Raw genomic sequence first — 18,358 nt, 5'->3', positions numbered from 1 at the left:
GATTAAATTTAAAACATCCTCGTATCCATACAACATTAATAAGTTTTTGCATCTCTGTGTGTGGAGTGAAGCTGTGGAACAGACTAAGTAAAGATATGAAGCAAAGTCCGAGCATGGCGCAGTTTAAACAGCGGTTTAAGGAGATGGTTTTTACAGGGTACAGGGAAGAGGTAGAGATTTGATAGGGTGTTCTTGTCCAATATTTTCATGTGTGTGCGGGTGCACGGGTATGTTGGTATGGGTATATATATATATCTGTAGGTTGTGTATCCTTTGAGGTGTTACTGGGGTTATTGAAAATGTGTATATGTGCGTATGTGTATATATGTATGTATGGATAGATAGAAACATATATGTATATATATAAAAAAAAGTACACATGACATATAATGTAATTGCAAGGAGGTATTTCTGTAGTCTATTGATACTAGATAGTGGAAAAGGGGTGGGATTAAATAAGATTATGCTCCTTTTTGAACATGAAAGTTATTTGGAGTTGTGGTTGCTCGTGTTCCTTTTGTTTTGCTTTGTTCATTTATCTCTTTTAATTCTATGTTGTTGTACTTTTTCAACATGTTCAAAATAAAGATTCAATCAATCAATCAATCAATCAATCAAAACCTAAAGACAGTTAAACAGAAGTATCCATCCATCTTATCCGGACTGGGTCGCGGGGGCAGCAGCCTAAGCACAGAAGCCCAGACCTCCCCAGCCACCTCCTCCAGCCTGTCCGGGGAACACTGAGGCGTTCACCGGCCAGCCGAGAGAATCTCTCCAGCGGGTCCTGGGTCTGCCCCCGGGGCCTCCTGAAAAACCCAAAACACAATAATAATCCGAAGACTCGGGACCATGACAACAAACATGCAAACGTTTGTTTGTTTTTTAATTAAAGTAATTAAAGTGGAGGGGGGAAATGATCGACTTGTATGACTCTAACCTGAATGTATTTCACGTATTCACTCGTTTGGTAATTTTTTCATGGGGTTTTAGTTACACTAGTCTGAATGCTGGTACAGTAGGTAGTGGGGGGTACAGCGGTAGTGGGGTACAGTGGGTAGTACTGCATCTTTTGCGGCTGCACCGAGCAAAGCTGCCTCAGACCGGACAGGGGCAGCATTCCTGGTCAGGACAGCCATGAATGTGATGGGAGGGGCGGACAGAGCAGCAGCAGCAAATCTGGGGTCCAACATCCTCTGTGCTGAAGCTTTTCTGCACCTCTCCTGCTTCTAGACCCTCACGAACCTCAACCCTGTCCACGAATATCTCCAGGTCTTATGCACACAACGGCAGGCGGTAAAGCGAAGCTCGGGGGGCACCGCGTTAGTGACGAAAACCACATTTTGTTTGATTTTTCCCCACTTTGGCCCGGTGCGCCTCAGCAACCAGGAAAATTGCTTGGTGTAGCTGTATCGGAGAGAAGGCTCGAGAGGAGGTGAAACTGCGGGACACGATGACCGAGAAAGACGCATCGTCAGAGAAGATAATCTCAGGTGAGTTAGCTTATCCCGTAGCCTCTACAAACACCTCTGTCGGTACAAGCCGCGGTGCTCTGATAGCAGTTGCGCAGCTGCTTTTCGGTGCAGTCGCCTGTCAGACGCGGAACTCTGATATTTGTCCGACGGTGGCACTCTGCGCTTCGGTCTAGTTCTGGCCAAAACGCGTATGCGACACCTTTGCTGCAGTGCAGAGAGGCTGTGTGCGCTTTGAAACCCTGCCTGGGATTTCCAAGGGCACTCGTGTTGTGCAGGACCTCGCCCGCGGACTTGCACCGAGCAGGGACATGTACGAACATGGCGATGTTAAAAGTTCTCGCTTTCTCTGGCTCGTGTTTTCCGACTGAGCTCGGTGTGGCAGGTCGTTACCGCAGACACAGACCAGGTCTGTCCTCCATGACGGTGCGGGGTTTGGTCACGTGGCCCATCCCACCGGAGCTGTGACTCAATGCAGCAAAAAAAGAAGTCTGCACCACATCCTCAGGTACTGCTCATCCCCGCCCAGTCGGAGCTGGCGCGGCGTGTGATGGAGCTGGAGTCCTGAGCTGTGGTTCACATCAGCGGCGTGCATTAGTCTGCTGTGTTAAAGTTGGTATCAGTGGCTTGAAGTCGGTCATTTTATTATTGCTTGCTGAAATAACACAATTGTCAACAGTTCTGTGTGTCGCACTCCAGATGTACATTTAAGCATACCAAGCAACATTTATCAGAATCAGCGCACTTTATTAATCCCTAAGGACATTATGTGGGTTATAGTTGCTCCACTATAGTAACAGAAATACTTAACAATACAATATGTTACAGATTTACAGACATCAGAAAAGACTTTTATTTTGACAGTTTCAACCTGTGGGGTCACCCGGCACCATTTTATACGATGTACCCCCCACCAGCACTTCTCTACCTACAGCATTTTAATGATTTCTTGTATTATATATGAGCTGAAGTTGTGCTGTTTGTGTTGTGACGAGTTTGAATTAGGCAGAAATTCCAAAGCCCGGCTGGTTAGAGTGTGCAGAAGCTCTTTCCTCACAAAAACAAAAGAAAATGAAAAAGCCTGGGCCGGAGATTGGCAGCTCTCCAGACTTATGTAACGTCACTGAATGAAAGCCATAGAGACTCCACCCTGATGATGTCTCGCAGGAATCAGAGCTTCATAGAACACTTTGTTTGGCTTGGACTCAGCTAAAAACGACTTCTTGTGAGAGTTAATCTCCTAACTTGTGAGGTAATAAAGTCATATGACCATGTGTTTATCTTCCATCTTCACAGCAACACTTTGGTTGGCGATGCTGTACTGGATGAACTTTCGTAGGAGTTCACACAGTTCCCAAAAAATGGAAAGGTTGCCAAAGATACAAACACTTCTTCATGTCTCACTCAGCCATGATAGTCTGCAGCTGAATGATGCCTGATTTGCTGCTCTAGAAGATAGAAGGAAGAAAACAACACTTTGTAAAGTGGCTGAATCAAAAAGACAACATTAGCCTGCTAAGAACAAAGAGTTTTGGCGTTTCAGTCAGTAGTTTACAGATTGACCTAAAAAGGAAAAGATACTTGGATCAGTCCTGGGAGAAGGCACAAATCCCTTTGGGCTATGATTCAAGGAATATGGCATAAAAAAAACCTTAAACATGTGGCACTACCTGCTGTGGTGGGCCACATGTTTAAGGTTGCCTCGACAGCATTTATGATGTTGTTCCCGCTGTTTGTAGCACTTTCAGTTTCAGGAGCTAAATTAGGCACAAATCGGAGCTCCTTCTATCTGTTGGTAATGTTCTCGTGACATCGCACCCAGGCACGTCAGGCATACTAACTACAATTTTACTTCCCTAAACAGTATAGACCGTGTACTTTAAAGACAGAGTTGAATATTTTCAGAAATATGTTTATGCATATGATGGTAAGTCTGGATTATCTGCCTTCATATCACCCTAGCCCAGGGGTGGGCAATTCCAGGCCTCGAGGGCCGGTGTCCTGCAGGTTTTAGATCTCACCTTGGGTCAGCACACCTGAAACACAAGATTAGTTCGTTACCAGGCCTCTGCAGAACTGCAGGACATGTTGGCTGTATCCCAATTCAGGGTCTGCAGCCTTAAAGGTCCACAAGGGCCGCGTACTTAAAGACCGCTAAGGCCGGAAGTGCGAGGCTTGTGAAATGGGACGGTCTGGTCTCTGTCGCGCTGCCCAGGTTGCCTAGCAACCATGATACTAACAGCTGGAAACGTGTCATACAGCTTTGTTTGACAGAAATGAAGGAGAACATATTTTGTTCATTTGTTTGTTTCTACATGAGCTTTGATCATTCTCTGTGAGATTAAGCTCAGCTATTGGACGGCGTATATTTTAAAGTAAAGGCTTTAAAACCAAGTTAGTACAAACGTCACTAATGTCACATAACTTTGCCGACATGTGGCCAACAGTAATGTTTTAATGTTCTTCGTTATTAAACATTTGCACATAAATAAGTGACATTATATTCAGTACATACTTAAAGTTTACTCTTCGGCCGCCCCTCATCCGCCGTTTTTTTTCGGCAAAATTATCCACACCCACCGCCGCGCTATGCATTCTGGGATATGTTGGGCCACGAAGTCTACACCGCCACATCCTTAAAATTCAGGGAAATGAAGGACGCATTTGAGGGCTACATTTCGAGCAGCCTTCGAATTGGGACAGCCTTCGTCGCGTCGCGGTGACGTAATCGGCCTTAAAATGCGGCCTTTAAGGCTGCAGAGCCTGGATTGGGACACAGCCGTTGAGGAGCCAATTTAGCCATTTAAATCAGCTGTGTTGGTTCAAGGACACATCTAAAACCTGCAGGGACACCGGCCCTCGAGGCCTGGAGTTGCCCACCCCTGTCCTGGCCTTAGGATCCTCTGCTGTCACACCAACCCTCCGCATTTCCTTTTCCTCCTCCCCTCTCTCTTCATTTGTCTTTGGCTAAAAGTAGCACAGTTTCCACCGTGGTGGTCATTGTTGACCCAGGCCTTGACTGATCCAGTGTGGAAATGTTAGCGATTATCAGCATGTTTGATTTGTCAGAGATGCTGGATGCCCTTCCTGGTACAACCCATGCTGGGTTTAGGAGCAATACTAAAAGTACGCTGGCTTGTGGCTCCCTCATTATATTGGGGTGGGGTCTTGGCTCTATATACTAGACCAAAAACAACTTGCTAATGGCCAACCTACCACTGGCCTGGACTCACTGTGCGAATTAATAAACAGGGGTTTCTGCCACGGCGGCTCGTATGCCTGTGTGCTGCTGAGGCCATGGAAGGCTGGCTGAGGTAACGCTGTGCAGTTATCACACACATCTGTACATGGAAGTTCAGCTTGACCGTGTTTCTGTCAGTCTGCAGCACCATCTTTACAAAACAACTGTCTGATACATTGAATGACCATATATACATTTTTCCCCCTGTGGGCCTTTTGGTATTTCAGCAGTTTTCTGAGCTCTGTGCTGTGGGGGTCACTGTGGGCTGTTTGTTATGACCGTAAGGATAACGAGTGGGGATAGCTGGGTCCTGGAGAGAGAGAAGCACCTCACACATGTAGACCTACCCAGCTTTACACAATGTTAAACAGCGCATATCAGCTTTATTGCTGCTGATTACATCGTAGGCTTAGCAAAGCTTCACAGCAGAATCAGCAGTTAGACAGGACGATAAAGGAAACTCACTCACGCCAGATAAGAACTGCTGGGATAACTGGTGTTGCCATTTATGCTGTTCTCTGTCTGGTGGCTGTTTATTCAAGTCAGTTCTGTTTATTTAGCGCCAAATCACAACAACAGTCACCTCAAGGTGGTTTATATTGTAAGGTAAAGACCTACAACAATACGGAGAAAACCCCCCAAAATCAGACGACCCCCAAATGAACAAGCTCTTTGTGGACATTGGAAAGGATGAACACATAAAGAAGCAAACCCCACATAACCAGTCGCTCCAGATATTTTTGCCACCATCCCTCAGGTGACGTTACACGGCTACAACATGGAGGCGTGGTCCTGTGGCTCTTATAATCAAACAAGATTATTATAGTTAACGAAAACTAAAGTAAAAGCCAAAATTAGATGTGCAACAACGTTTTAGTTAACTGAAATCAAAGTGATGTGATTTTGAAGCACTGGCTTTGATGGACATGTTACCAGACTGGGAGTCAGCTGCTTTGAAACAGTTTTGTGTTTTTATTGTAATACCTATATTTTTTCTAAATCTGCCCCGAGGCATTTACCATCCATACAATAATAATTACAAGGCCTAATATCAACACTGAAACTATTAAAGCAGAACTAAAACAAGCAAACTCACTCTGGAAACAAAGTGAAACTAAGAACAAATCCAGAAGAACAAAGTAGGAACAGACTGCATCATGCACACATGCATCGGGGTGTTGTGGGTATCATGCCCAAGGTTACTTTGACATGTAGGTGTGGAGAGCCAGGGGTCAGATGGCCCTACAACCTGAGCCATAGCCACACCTTAAGATACAAACACAAAACTATATTCACTCTCACATGGAAAAAAACCACTTATCTTCCTTAAAAGCAGTTGGTCCTCAGCAGGAGCTACTGCTTGTGGAAAACATTGTCAGAAACACTTTGCACATTTCTTTCTCATGTTTAACTGTCAACTGTAACTTGGTGTTCACTCAGTTATAAGTCATTGCTAAGCATGGATGGATGAGTGTGGGAGCTTTCAGAGCCAGTGTGTTACCTGCACTAGGCCAATGCAGGCCACACCCCATGGAGAAAGGATGTAGCGGTGATACTTAGCCCCTTCTACTTACAGTTAGAAGGGGCTTTGTGGAACTTAACCTCAAAATACATATAAAGACATTTGTTAATCAATCACCGCCCTGCCTGAGCAAAACACCAAAAAGAGGGAGAATCATCCCACTCCCATAAAGATGTGCCGTGGAATGCTGGAGAGTAAATGGGAGCCAGAGGCTGTTTCCAGGATTCATTCTCTGACATAATCCATGTGTTGAGGGAGGGGCTGATCTGCAGCGGAGCGGGTCACAGGATGGGGGAGGGGCTTCTGTCAGGCAATCAGATAGTAAGTTTTCTGGAGGGAGTGCGGAAACAGCTCATTTGGAAACAAAACATTGTTAGGACGTCTGCGTTGTGCCGTATTCCTACACGACTCTTAACATTCTGCTGTCTTCTTTTGCACTGCCCAGTCAAACAGCGTGATTCTACAAACTATACAACATTAAATGCACAGTTTCATGTGTTGTTTCATATCCTGTTGATGTCTAAAAGTCATCAGTTTGTTAGTTCTTATACCGCGCTTTTCTACTCTCCCTGAGCACTCACAGCACTTTGTACAACATGCCACATTCACACAGGCACCTTTTTCTCGTCTGTCTAATATTCACACTCCAATCAGAGAGCTGTTTGGGTCAGTGTCTTGCTCAACGATATTTGGAGACTAGAGCAGCCAGAGATTGAACCACCAACCTTACTAATAGTAATACTTCACTATTATGTTTTAATAGTAGAAAACCTCTAAGAAAAACCAGTTTGAAGTGTCATGTGTAGGTCGTGGCATCTGCCCAGAAGTGTCCAGTAAATGCTAGTTTCAGCTAGTGAGTATAATGAACATTGTGTATTTAACAGTCAGTGAGCACTGTGGCAGAGACCACTGCCATCAGACGAGAAAGGTTTCATGACATCTTAACAAAAACATCAGAACAGAGTTGTGTGTTGATACACACTACCAGTCAAAAGTTTTACAACACCTCATTTTTTCCAGTTTTTTATTGAAAATTACTCTGTTTAACGTCTCATTGCACTCTGAAATGAAAGCATGGTACAAATAAGCAACTGGAGTTAAAAAATAAATCATGGAATTAGTTTATAGACCAAAATGCTTTGCTTTCACTCTTCTGTCCAGTTCATCCCAAACCAGCTCGATGGGGTTTAAGTCTGGAGCCTGTGCTGGACACTCCGTGTTTCCAAACTTACAGTCTTGTTCTTTTTTCCTGAGGTAGTTCTGGCACAGCTTGGACTTATGTTTTGGGTCATTATCTTGCTGTAGGATGAAGCCCTGACCAACTAGGTGCATACCAGAGGGTCCTGCATGGAGCTGCAGAGTGCTGTGGTTCTGGTTCAGGGAGCGTCTCTGTACGAGTCACCGACCCTGGATCCAGCAAACGGCCCCAGACCGTCACACTTCCTCCTCCATGTTTGACAGTTGATGCCACACACTGTGGACCCATCCTTTCACCTACTCCACGGCGTACAAATGAATTGATGAACTGAAGATTTCAAATTTTGATTCATCAGTCCATAATACCTTCTTCCAGTCTTCAGTGGTCCAATGTTTCATGGCCCAGTCTTATTCTGTTTTACCAATGGCTTTCTGGCTGCAGCTCGTCCTGTCAAACCTGCAGCTTCTCTTCACAGCTGAAACTGAGACTTGCTTACTACAAGCACTACTAAGCTGCTTGAAGCTGTTGTCCTGTGAGCCGCCTATCACTGATTCAGTTGTGACTTAGGGTCTGCCAGACCTCTTCCTGCCAGAGTTCGTTTCTGAGTGCCTGTACTCACTGACACCTTGACTTTCTTTGCAGTCTCTCTGTAGGACAGACCAACATTTATAAGTATTATGATGGTCTGTCTCTCTTCCATTGTTAATCGCCTTTTTCTCACCACTTCTGTACCAAAACACTACTTTCTGCAGTACAATACTGTTCAGCTGATGCTCATGAGGGTCTGGTACCACAGTGTGTTCAACACTGCTTTATGCAGACAGAGGGGGAAGTAATCCAGAAAAGTTGGACCAGCTGTAGGAGTTAGTAGCACCAGCTTACAAGACTTGATCAACCTCCATTGCTGCAGAACAGCTTTAAACTGTTAACCCATGTTGTCCCTGAAAAACGTCTTTTGTATAATTCTGAAATGTAAATTGTTTTTCAGTTTTGGGTAACCTTACCTGTTTTTTTAACCTCTGGCAGTTCACCACTTACCTTTGGACCATTTCAAGCTGTTGATTGGACCTGAACAACTTGAATTGCAATAAACAGCTGGAAGAACTGGGCTGTTCTGAAGCTTTTGACAGGTTGTGTATATATAAACTGTAAAATAACAAGTTTTGTAAATTGCTTTGTAAATTTTAGAACAGAACATTTAATTGTCAGTAGATATATGATGCATCAGAAAATAATCTTTACACTTGCAGCTACTGTTCATGTTCATACTATAACAAGTTTTTCAGAACTATACAGGCTATACTTCAGACTGATCAGTCGTTTATGCTAACCATTTAGCACACAGGTATCAGATGTTTATGCTGCCCCGGGTTCTAGTCTGTTACTTACAAAGCTGTGGACTGTTGGATACATTTAACATGTTGTGTTGTCCTAAGCTATTGTTATTGTTACAGAATCCGTGGATGTCGGTTTATGTGTTTTCTTGGTTCTGTAACCCTACTCTAGGTTACAGCCATCGCGAATCTGTCCCACAAATGTGAAGCCTCGTTGCCTAGTTATGAATATTTGCTCAGTCTTAAATAATTCATGCTGTGTTTCAATATGCACACATTCCAGGAAACGCAGGGCTGCAGAATCTAAAAAACATGCATGTGATACAGTAAGAGAACTCCAGACATGCTAACTACGAACAGGCTCCTGTTAATGCAGGTTTGATGGAGTCAAAAATAACTCCAGGTAATGATGATATCAGCGCTCTATTTTTATCTAACCTGGGTGTAGGGAGTTATCTTCAGTGCTCAGCCCATATCTGAGTGCAGCTTTTGTTGATGTCAGTTCTTCCATTACAGACAGGCAGGAAGGAAAGCCATTGTTCTGCAGAGAGTTTGAAGGCATTTCCTTCGTGTGACCTCTTCAGGAGGCTGCGTTCTTTCTGTCTGCCATCTTTCTACGTCGTTACTTATAGAAGTCTTTATTTTAGTGTACAACAAATTGGGTCTTTCAAATCTAAATATTACACTAAAGGTTATGATGTCTGTGGCTACTTTAAGTTTTATCGTGAATTGAGTTTGAAGTACTTGGTGTAAGAAAAGAAATGTAAAGGGTAGCTGGCAGTCTCTAATCATGTTACTGTGACCACTGAGCAGGTGGTGCTAAAGTTCCTGGTAAAAAGAATTCAGATCCAAATGTTATTGGACATCACCTGAAAACTTAAATGTTAATATAAAAATGTGAGAGGCTAAGAGGGGCTAAGGCCAGGAGCGCTTAGGAAGCAAGTGGGTGGATATGAGGATTTGCTGCAGACACAGACCTACACGACACCGCTGCCTGAGAGGGTGCTTTTGGTCCGGTGGTATGAGCCATTTCAGTTAGACGTGTTGGTGCCAGCCCTACTAAACATGATCGCCGGTGCAGTGTAAAGGGTCATCATGCCAAACGCAGTGGTACAGGGATGCACTTTTTCCTGTTCAGGTGTGATAGTATAGCCATAGTACTGATCCAATACCAGTGTGATTCCTCAGTATGAAGAAGGCCTCAGACTGCCTGTGTTATGGCTGTTTTGGTACCATTGTCATGTCACAGGGGTTGTATTGAAAAGATAAAAAGTATGTTGTACAGCTCTCTCTCCATGCCCTTTCATATAATATGGCTTCTTGAAAAAAACCTTCAATGTCAGCTTTGACTTTGTGCTCTAATAATGAAGGTTTTCCAGAGAGGTGGGCCACAGAGAGACTGGAAGTCCCCCAGCTTTCCCCTGTCATCACCTCTGAGAGGGTTAAAGGCTCTAAAACAGAGTCGTTAAAAAGATTAGTGTCGGACATCTGTGTGTGTGTGTGCGCACGCATGTCTGTGTGTGTGACTTTTAAAGTGTATGATTTAAGAAAAGGAAGCTGTATTGGCTTTACTGCAACTGACAAACACGGGGGAATACTTTATTTTACATTTTAAAAGTAGAGGGGGCGTGGTCTGCGGTGCAGGGAGGGCGGACGCACCTGCACGGCATCCTTAATCACGCCCACCGAGTTAAAAACACGGGGACTCAGGGGTCGGTGTGTTGTTAAAATGAGTCTTAATGTGAAAAGGTGCTAAAGACACAAACCAAATGAAACATGAAGTGAATTCTATCCATATGTGATTGAATGTTCAGATGATTTTTCTTCTCACCTTTGTTGTGTTAGATCATAGATTTAATAAGATGGGTGCAGCGTCAGGCCTGGACCTGCTCCAGCCTTTCTCCTTCAAAGGACAAGAGAATAATCAGCATTAGCTCAGAGTAGGTTAATTACATCAGTGTAGTTCCATTCATTTGGCGTTTGCTTTATTAATCTGCTTTAATAAATATCTTTTAATTAAAGTGTAAACTGGGCAGCACGGTGGTTAGCACTGTTGCTGCACAACAAGAAGGTCCTGAGTTCAATTCCACCATCAGGCCGGGGTCTTTCTGTGTGGAGTTTGCATGTTCATGTACCCTGCCTCTCGCCCAATGACAGCTGGGATAGGCTCCAGCGCCCCCGCAACCCTGAAAAGGAGAAGTGGAAGCAGCTGGATGGATGTTTAAAGTGTAAATTGTGGAGGAAAGAAAGGAAACAGCAGAAGATATTCATAGGCTATCAAATCAAATATGGTTAACTTGCATTTCATTTACAAAAAAGGGAACAGTTTCTTTTTCATCATAGTTTCATTTTAGTACAGAAAATAACTGTACATCAAAGTTATTTATTGACCTGCTCGCCGTCAGACTCATCCGGGCCTTGTTTTTGGCACAAGAGCCACATTTCTCACTGATGCAGGAGAAGCATTAAAATCTATGTGGATGTGACCCCTGAGCAGTGTAGCAACACTGTGTGAAAGAGAATTTCTCCATGCCAGTAAACAAGCCGAACAAAAAGCACAATGACACAAATGCAAGAATCACTCGTTTCCACTTCTGCCAACTAGAGCTTATGTTCTAAGTGTTCCTTAGATGAGACAAAAATGGGAAAAGAAACAGAAAGAGGAGCGTGAGTGTGACCCAAACAGATTAGTTTGTTAAGTAAATTAGTGATGAGATGCTTAAAACGGGCAGGAACTAAACTCAGGGAGCTGTGAGGGGTGGAGACATGCTGCTAAGAGAAGATGGGAGCTGAAATCTCATGTTGCTCGTTTCATCTTTCCCATTAATAATGATGTCATGTAGTATGACTCAGGATCATCGCGGGAGAAGAGTTTAAGGAGATATTCACTCTCATGTTCATCATCTTATTTACTGAGTGATAGAGAAATATATTACAAGCTGAGAGGAAGGACCTCATAATGCCTTTGTTATGAGCTGGTTCATGGACTGATTCTTATATGGCACTTTTCTGCTCGACCTGGTCCCTCACAGCACTTTGTACAACCTGCCCCATTCACCCAGTCACACAGGCACTTTCTGCTGATGAGCCACGCCCAGTCACGAAGCACAACTACAGTCTTTCACAGTCGTTCTGCTTCAAAGCCACACGGTCAATTATTTAATGGCAGTGAGCAGGAAGGGAGAAGGGACGACTAGGACCTCAACGCTATAACGTCATCATCAGATAAAGATGCAAAATTCAAAAGAGGAGACAACGTAGAGGTAACAGTGCACATGAATATAGTGATTAGAACTAAGTTAGAACTTACTTTTAAAGTGCTGGACTAACCTTTTATACTAATGAGGATCAATATCTTTAATACTGTTTTTACCTTTACTGTTATACAAAGGGTTCAGAAGGGAGTGATTTTACTTGAAGGATATTTATTAAAGTAATTTAACAAATTTAGCAACAGCAGGACCAAATATTTCAAGATTCAAAGTGTTTATTGAAGCCTAGAAATATGGTATCTAAGCAGATTCTTCCTCTGGATGGCATTACCTTGGCCTCCAGTAACGCTGTGAGGAACCTTGGAGTCATTTTTGACCAGGACATGTCCTTCAATGCACATATTAAACAAATATGTAAGACTGCTTTCTTCCATTTGTGCAACATCTCTAAAGTTAGAAATATCCTGTCTCAGAGTGACGCTGAAAAACTAGTTCATGCATTTATTACTTCCAGGCTGGACGACTGTAATTCATTATTATCAGGAAGTCCTAAAAACTCCCTGAAAAGCCTTCAGCTGATCCAAAATGCTGCAGCAAGAGTCCTGACAGGGACTAGAAAGAGAGAGCAGATTTCTCCTGTTTGGCTTCCTATGGCTTCCTGTTAAATCCAGAATTGAATTCAAAATCCTGCTCCTCACATACAAGGTCTTAAATAATCAGGCCCCATCTTATCTTAATGACCTTGTAGTACCATATCAGCCTATTAGAGCACTTCGCTCTGCAGGCCTACTTGTTGTTCCTAGAGTATTTAAAAGTAGAATGGGAGGCCGAGCCTTCAGTTTTCAGGCCCCTCTTCTGTGGAACCAGCTTCCAGTTTGGATTCAGGAGACAGACACTAACTCTACTTTCAAGATTAGGCTTCAAACTTTCCTTTTTGCTAAAGCATATAGTTAGGGCTGGACCAGGTGACCCTGAATCCTCCCTTAGTTATGCTGCAGTAGACGTAGGCTGCCGGGGATTCCCATGATGCATTGAGTTTTTCCTTTCCAGTCACCTTTCTCACTCACTATGTGTTAATAGACCTCTCTGCATTGAATCATATCTGTTATTAACCTCTGTCTCTCTTCCACAGCATGTCTTTTATCCTGTCTTCCTTCTCTCACCCCAACCAATCACAGCAGATGGCCCCGCCCCTCCCTGAGCCTGGTTCTGCCAGAGGTTTCTTCCTGTTAAAAGGGAGTTTTTCCTTCCCACTGTTGCCAAAGTGCTGCTCATAGGGGGTCATATGATTGTTGGGTTTTTCTCTGTATCTATGAAGCGCCTTGAGGCGACTTATGTTGTGATTTGGCGCTATATAAATAAAATTGAATTGAATTGAATTGAATTTATTGTCATGTGCACAAAGAAATCATTTCTCTGTACAATGAAAGTCTTTCTCTGCTGTCCACACATTAATATGTGCAAACAGAACTAGAACAGGTAAAATACAAATAGTATAAATAAATAAATGGAGACAAAAATTGAAGTGTTAAATAGATGTGTGTGCAAAAGAGCTATGAGCTCAATATGCTGGTTTAATATGTGAGATGACCTGATGTGCAAAAATTATTATTACTGTAAAATAGGTCAGCTGTTCAAGAGTCTGACAGCAGTGAGGAGGAAGGAGTTGTTGAGTCGGGACGTTCTGGATTTCACACTGTGTGGGGTGTGTGTGGGGGTCTTTGAGGGTTTGTATTTTGGTTTGAGTCCACCTTGTTACTTTAAAGTTGAGTCCTTGTCCTTAGGTGGTGGTGGTTTTGGTTGTTGGATCGTGTCTTTGCTCCTGTATCTTCCTCTGTGTGTCTGTGTTCATATAGCTCTGAGTTCCTGTACCTTGCTATCTCTCTCCCTCCTCTCTGCATCTCTGTGTTCTTCCTGTGTTACGTTTACGGTCCGCGTCTTGGGTCAGTATTTTCAGTTCCGTGTCCTTCCTGTCTCGTTATGCGTACTTGTCCTCAGCTGTGCTCCCCGTGTGTTCCCACTTGCCTCATTACCTTCTGTGTATTTATGTCAGAATCTCCCTCTGTTCTGTGTGGCTTCGTCCCTCAGTCTTGTGGGCATTTCCCTGTGGTTTGCCCGCCTCCTTGTGAGTTAGTTTTAGTTCTTCCCAGTGTACTTTCGTATCGCCTTTGCCTTTCTGTTAATAAAGTCGTGTTTTGAGTTTGACCTCCCGTTTACGAGTCCAGCATTTGGGTCCAATCCTGCCTGCCTGCATACATCATGACACTTTGTCCCTTCCAGTGATCACTGCAGTGTCGTCCGCGAACTTCGGTATGGTGTTATCCCTATTGGAGGCAAAACAGTGTGCAGGGCTGGACTGGGACAAAAAATCGGCCCGGGCATTTTGACTAGAGACCGGCCCACCAAAAATGTGACGTCATTCAGGGGTAAAACCGCAAAGGATTCTGGGAACTTGTGGCAAGAGGTACTAGCGCATGCAGGCTTTCAATAACTTCATAACTTCTTACCTGAAGTTCAGTTCCTCTGCCACTATGACCGCCGGCCGCCTCGGTCTCTCCTCCTCTTGCCTCCCCTTTCCCTTATCCACCTGCTGGCCTCCACCACTTGCTGATGTTGCTAAATCTGTGGAAGCTATGCCATAGCTACCGCCAAACAATTCAGTTATTTTTACACATTTGGCAGCGTCTGCCTGAAGGGCTTGTTTCTTTTTGGCCCTATTTTTTTCTGCACCTCCTTTCCTTTTTTTGTTCTCCATTTTCTTTAGTTCGTCTATAAGATTGCTAAACAAGGGGGAGGGTGCATCCGACCTCCTCGGCTGTAATTGGTCCAGCCCAGAGTCAATCATGACCAATTGGCCAATCCAACACCTTTCATTATTTATACCCTTCCAAAAAAAAAAAAAATCGATCAGCCCATAAAAACAAAAAATCGCCAGCGGCCCACCGGGCAAATGCCCGGAATGCCCGATGGCCAGTCCAGCTATGACAGTGTGGGTCAGCAGTGTGTAGAGGATGGGACATATAGTCACAAAATAATGATTAAATCACCTAAGTGTAGTTATCTAATTAACTTACTCTGAGCTGATAGTTAGTGAGCCAACATAATCCCTCTCAATCCAGTTATATCGAAATATTTACTTCTTTAAAACTTTATCACTCACAGTTTACTCAATACAACTACACACACACACACACACACACACACACACACACACACACACACACACACACACACACACACACACACACAAACAATCCCTGTGTGAAAAACATTTGAGAAAAGGAACATCATATCAACAGTGAAATGTGGTTGGTGTTATCTTTGGCAAATATTTAAACTTGTTTGATGATCTGAAACATTTAAGTGTGACCAACATATAAAAAGGAAAACAGGAAGGGGACATGTATGTGGGAGCGTGTATGTGGGAGCGTGTATGTAGGAGCACGTATGTAGGAGCATGCAGTGGCTGTAATTGCTAAAAGGCTGTTCCGGCACGACCAGGACGACTGTGCGTGGGGGTCTCTGCATAGCTTCTATGAATGTGTGCTCAGATGGTAGAAGAAACAGCACATTCTCTCCTCATGCTCATTTTGTTCTTGCCCCTGATGAATGTGGCTCTTTGATAGCTGATGTGTTTTGTGTTTGTGCCCTCTGGTTTGCTTCAGTGAGTTTAATGAGGTCCCCCTTCTGCTATTGTAATGGCTGCCAATCTTTGTGTGTGTCTCATCTTTGCATTTTCATATGCTGCTATTTTCTATCAAGAATCTTCTGTTTCTGTTTAGTGCGAACTTTGATTTGTTTTTGAGTTTATGACAGTGAAAAGTGAACTAACACACATAATAGGGTCAGGTTAGGTTGTTGGTAAGATTGGCTGTCGAGTAAGAAATAAAGGCTCTTTAATTTCTTTATGGTATGTAGTATGGTGGAGAGATGGAACCACAAATCCAGAACAAATGCATTTCATGAAAGTTATAAATGATTTTATAAGTATTTGAATCCCAAGCAAAACACAACTTGGCACATGGTGGAGAAACCCTTGCTGGTTAGCACAGTGGTAAGATGTTTCTTGTGGATGGTGTGCAGTGATCTGAGGAGGGGCTTCCTTATCACAGAGGAGGAGAATGCTTTAAAATCAAAGTACAGAGGCAGGCCTAGTGGACGTCTGGAGCTCTGTTTCCTGAGAGAAGGGATTTCATGTTTTACTCAAGTAGACGCGGATCCTACAGAATCCACTTATTTTTCAGCTCAAATTCAGAGCTGTATAGAATTGGAAATATAGAGACACTCCCAATAACATTATAAGATCACTCCCTACTCCTCTGGAACAAAGGACACAAAGGACCAATCAGAGCAGTGGAGATGATATGCATCCACTTTAAATGATAAGGACTTCACTTCTTTGTAGCCTCATTCAGCATTGTTTACTGCCACGTATTCAACATACATGCCTGTAAACAACACTCCAGAAATGTCTCCCCTTTTAATTTGGGATTGTGCAAAAACATACCTTCAAGAACGAATGATAGCGTATACAAGCCAAACAAAAAGAATTGGAAAACAAGGAAAGAAACCTGATCATACGCATAAACAGCTGGGCTCAACAAATATTCTGAAGGAACTGAGTACAGCACATAGAGAACTCAGTAACTTATCCGGTCTGTAACTCATTAACCATTTCTGGGTCCAAAACTCCGTCCGCTTCAGGTCCCAAAGCCAAACAGCACTGCAGCATCACTGAGAGTTAAACTGTCTAAATTCTTTCATCTGTAATAAAATGATCAGCGTTGCTGCTTTACCAGGTGTAACAATTACGTTTAACATCCAGGCATCCATGAAAACAGGATTTATTACATTTAACAGAGTTAGAAGTTACCAGGAAGTTAGCGGAAGTTAGCTCGCTAGTTTCGCTAGTTAACTAAACATGATGTAGCACGTTCTGACTGAGAAATTTCTGAAAAATTCAAACGTACAGCTCTGCTATCACTTCCAACATAAATGAAGACAGAAAACTAAACAGCAGTGACGTTTGTAGGGTTACTGAAGTTGGGCTAGCTGGTATATGCTACGCGATCGCTCCTTGAGCTGCTCCAATCAGCTGATTGTGAAATGAAAATGGCGCCTTTGCTCGGCTTGACTTCTACATGCCTGCGTTGTGTTGTATTTTATGCTATTATATCAGCCCTGACGTTTAATTTATGGAGCTATGCTGCTGTGATTTACGTTGTTCCTTCCTTACTTCTTGCTACCTACTAAACGTGCCCTAGGCAATTCCAAGAAGAAATCGAGGAAAAGAGGCTGTAGGGCCGGCATCCAGGTACACATTAGATGAGCCTACAGATCGGCGATTTCCCGACTGGTCTGCAGGCGTCCCCGGTTTCTGCTGCCGGTTACCCTTCCGGATTTGGTTGGAAACGCATACTCGCATCCACTACAGCGTGGATCCTGCCCATCTGATGCTCTATTTTTTGTCGATTACCTCTCCACCGCTGTGTCCTTGCAGCCTGCATCGCAAAACCGGTGGTTGGTCCCGCCGGTTCTGTGACGCTGCTGGAAACCACGCTTGCGGACACGGTGTTTGCTGTCAGTCGGATTGCGCTCCCGAACGCCCGCTCCATCGCAAACAAATCATTCTGTCTGAATGAGCTCTTCACAGGAAAAACCTGGATTTTCTGTTTCTCACTGAAGCATGGCAGAGGGATGGCGAGTTTATTCACCTAAACGAGCTGCGTCCTGCAGACTGCTCCTACTTGGGCACCCCCGTTCAGGTCGCCGTGGTGGAGGACTTGCTGTCGTCTTTAAGGAGAGTTACAAGCATGCAAACTGAAAACTATTCTTCTTTTGAGTCGCAAACAATTAAGGTGGGCTCTACACCTTGTGTTTTAGTCTATCGCCCTCCTGGCCCTGCTACTGTGTTCTTAAAGGTTTTTATGAACTTCTTATCTTCTATTATCAAGCTGGAGAAAGTTTTAATTCTTGGGGATTTTCATATTGATGATGCCTCATCTAACTCTGCAGCTGAACTTTTATCTATATCTAATTCTTCTTTTAACTTTGCCCAACCTGTCTCTGGTCCAACCCATTTAAAAGGCCATACCTTGGACCTTGTCTTTTCCTTGGGCCTCAACATTGGCAATGTGTTTGTTGAAGATGTGCATTTGAGTGATCATAACTGTATCTTTGTTGAACTTAATTTTAGCTCTAAACAAACACCTGTGAAGTTAAAAACTCATAGACACATCACAACTGAGACTACTGCTGAGAGGTTCTTCATTATGTTTAACAATTCTCTACTTTATACTGGAAATGATGTAAATACTCTTATTCAGTCCTTTAATAGGGAATGCGCATCCATTTTGGATCAAGTGGCACCTATTAAAACAAG

At 43.5% G+C, this 18,358-nt stretch overlaps 1 protein-coding gene across 10 annotated transcripts in view; it reads left to right on the top strand.

The window, feature by feature from the left end:
* The first annotated feature begins 1,105 nt into the window (after window positions 1–1,105).
* hspa12a (heat shock protein 12A) overlaps window positions 1,106–18,358 on the top strand; it is a 70,983-nt gene continuing 53,730 nt past the window's right edge. For 4 of the 10 annotated variants that reach the window (XM_040033851.1, XM_040033844.1, XM_040033843.1 and 1 more), the window contains exon 1: window positions 1,106–1,490. In XM_040033851.1, the coding sequence (XP_039889785.1) occupies window positions 1,451–1,490 (40 nt within the window). In that variant the 5' untranslated portion in view covers window positions 1,106–1,450. Of the gene's footprint in view, window positions 1,491–7,537; window positions 8,561–18,358 lie in introns of all 10 variants that reach the window. The other 6 variants (XM_040033847.1, XM_040033850.1, XM_040033846.1 and 3 more) reach the window with 2 other exon arrangements.

Source organism: Simochromis diagramma, unplaced genomic scaffold, assembly GCF_900408965.1.
Source record: "Simochromis diagramma unplaced genomic scaffold, fSimDia1.1 OVJJ01000176.1, whole genome shotgun sequence".
Taxonomy (NCBI): domain Eukaryota; kingdom Metazoa; phylum Chordata; class Actinopteri; order Cichliformes; family Cichlidae; genus Simochromis; species Simochromis diagramma.
Note: the sequence above shows the minus strand (reverse complement) of the source record. Positions and strands in the feature narration are given on the sequence as shown.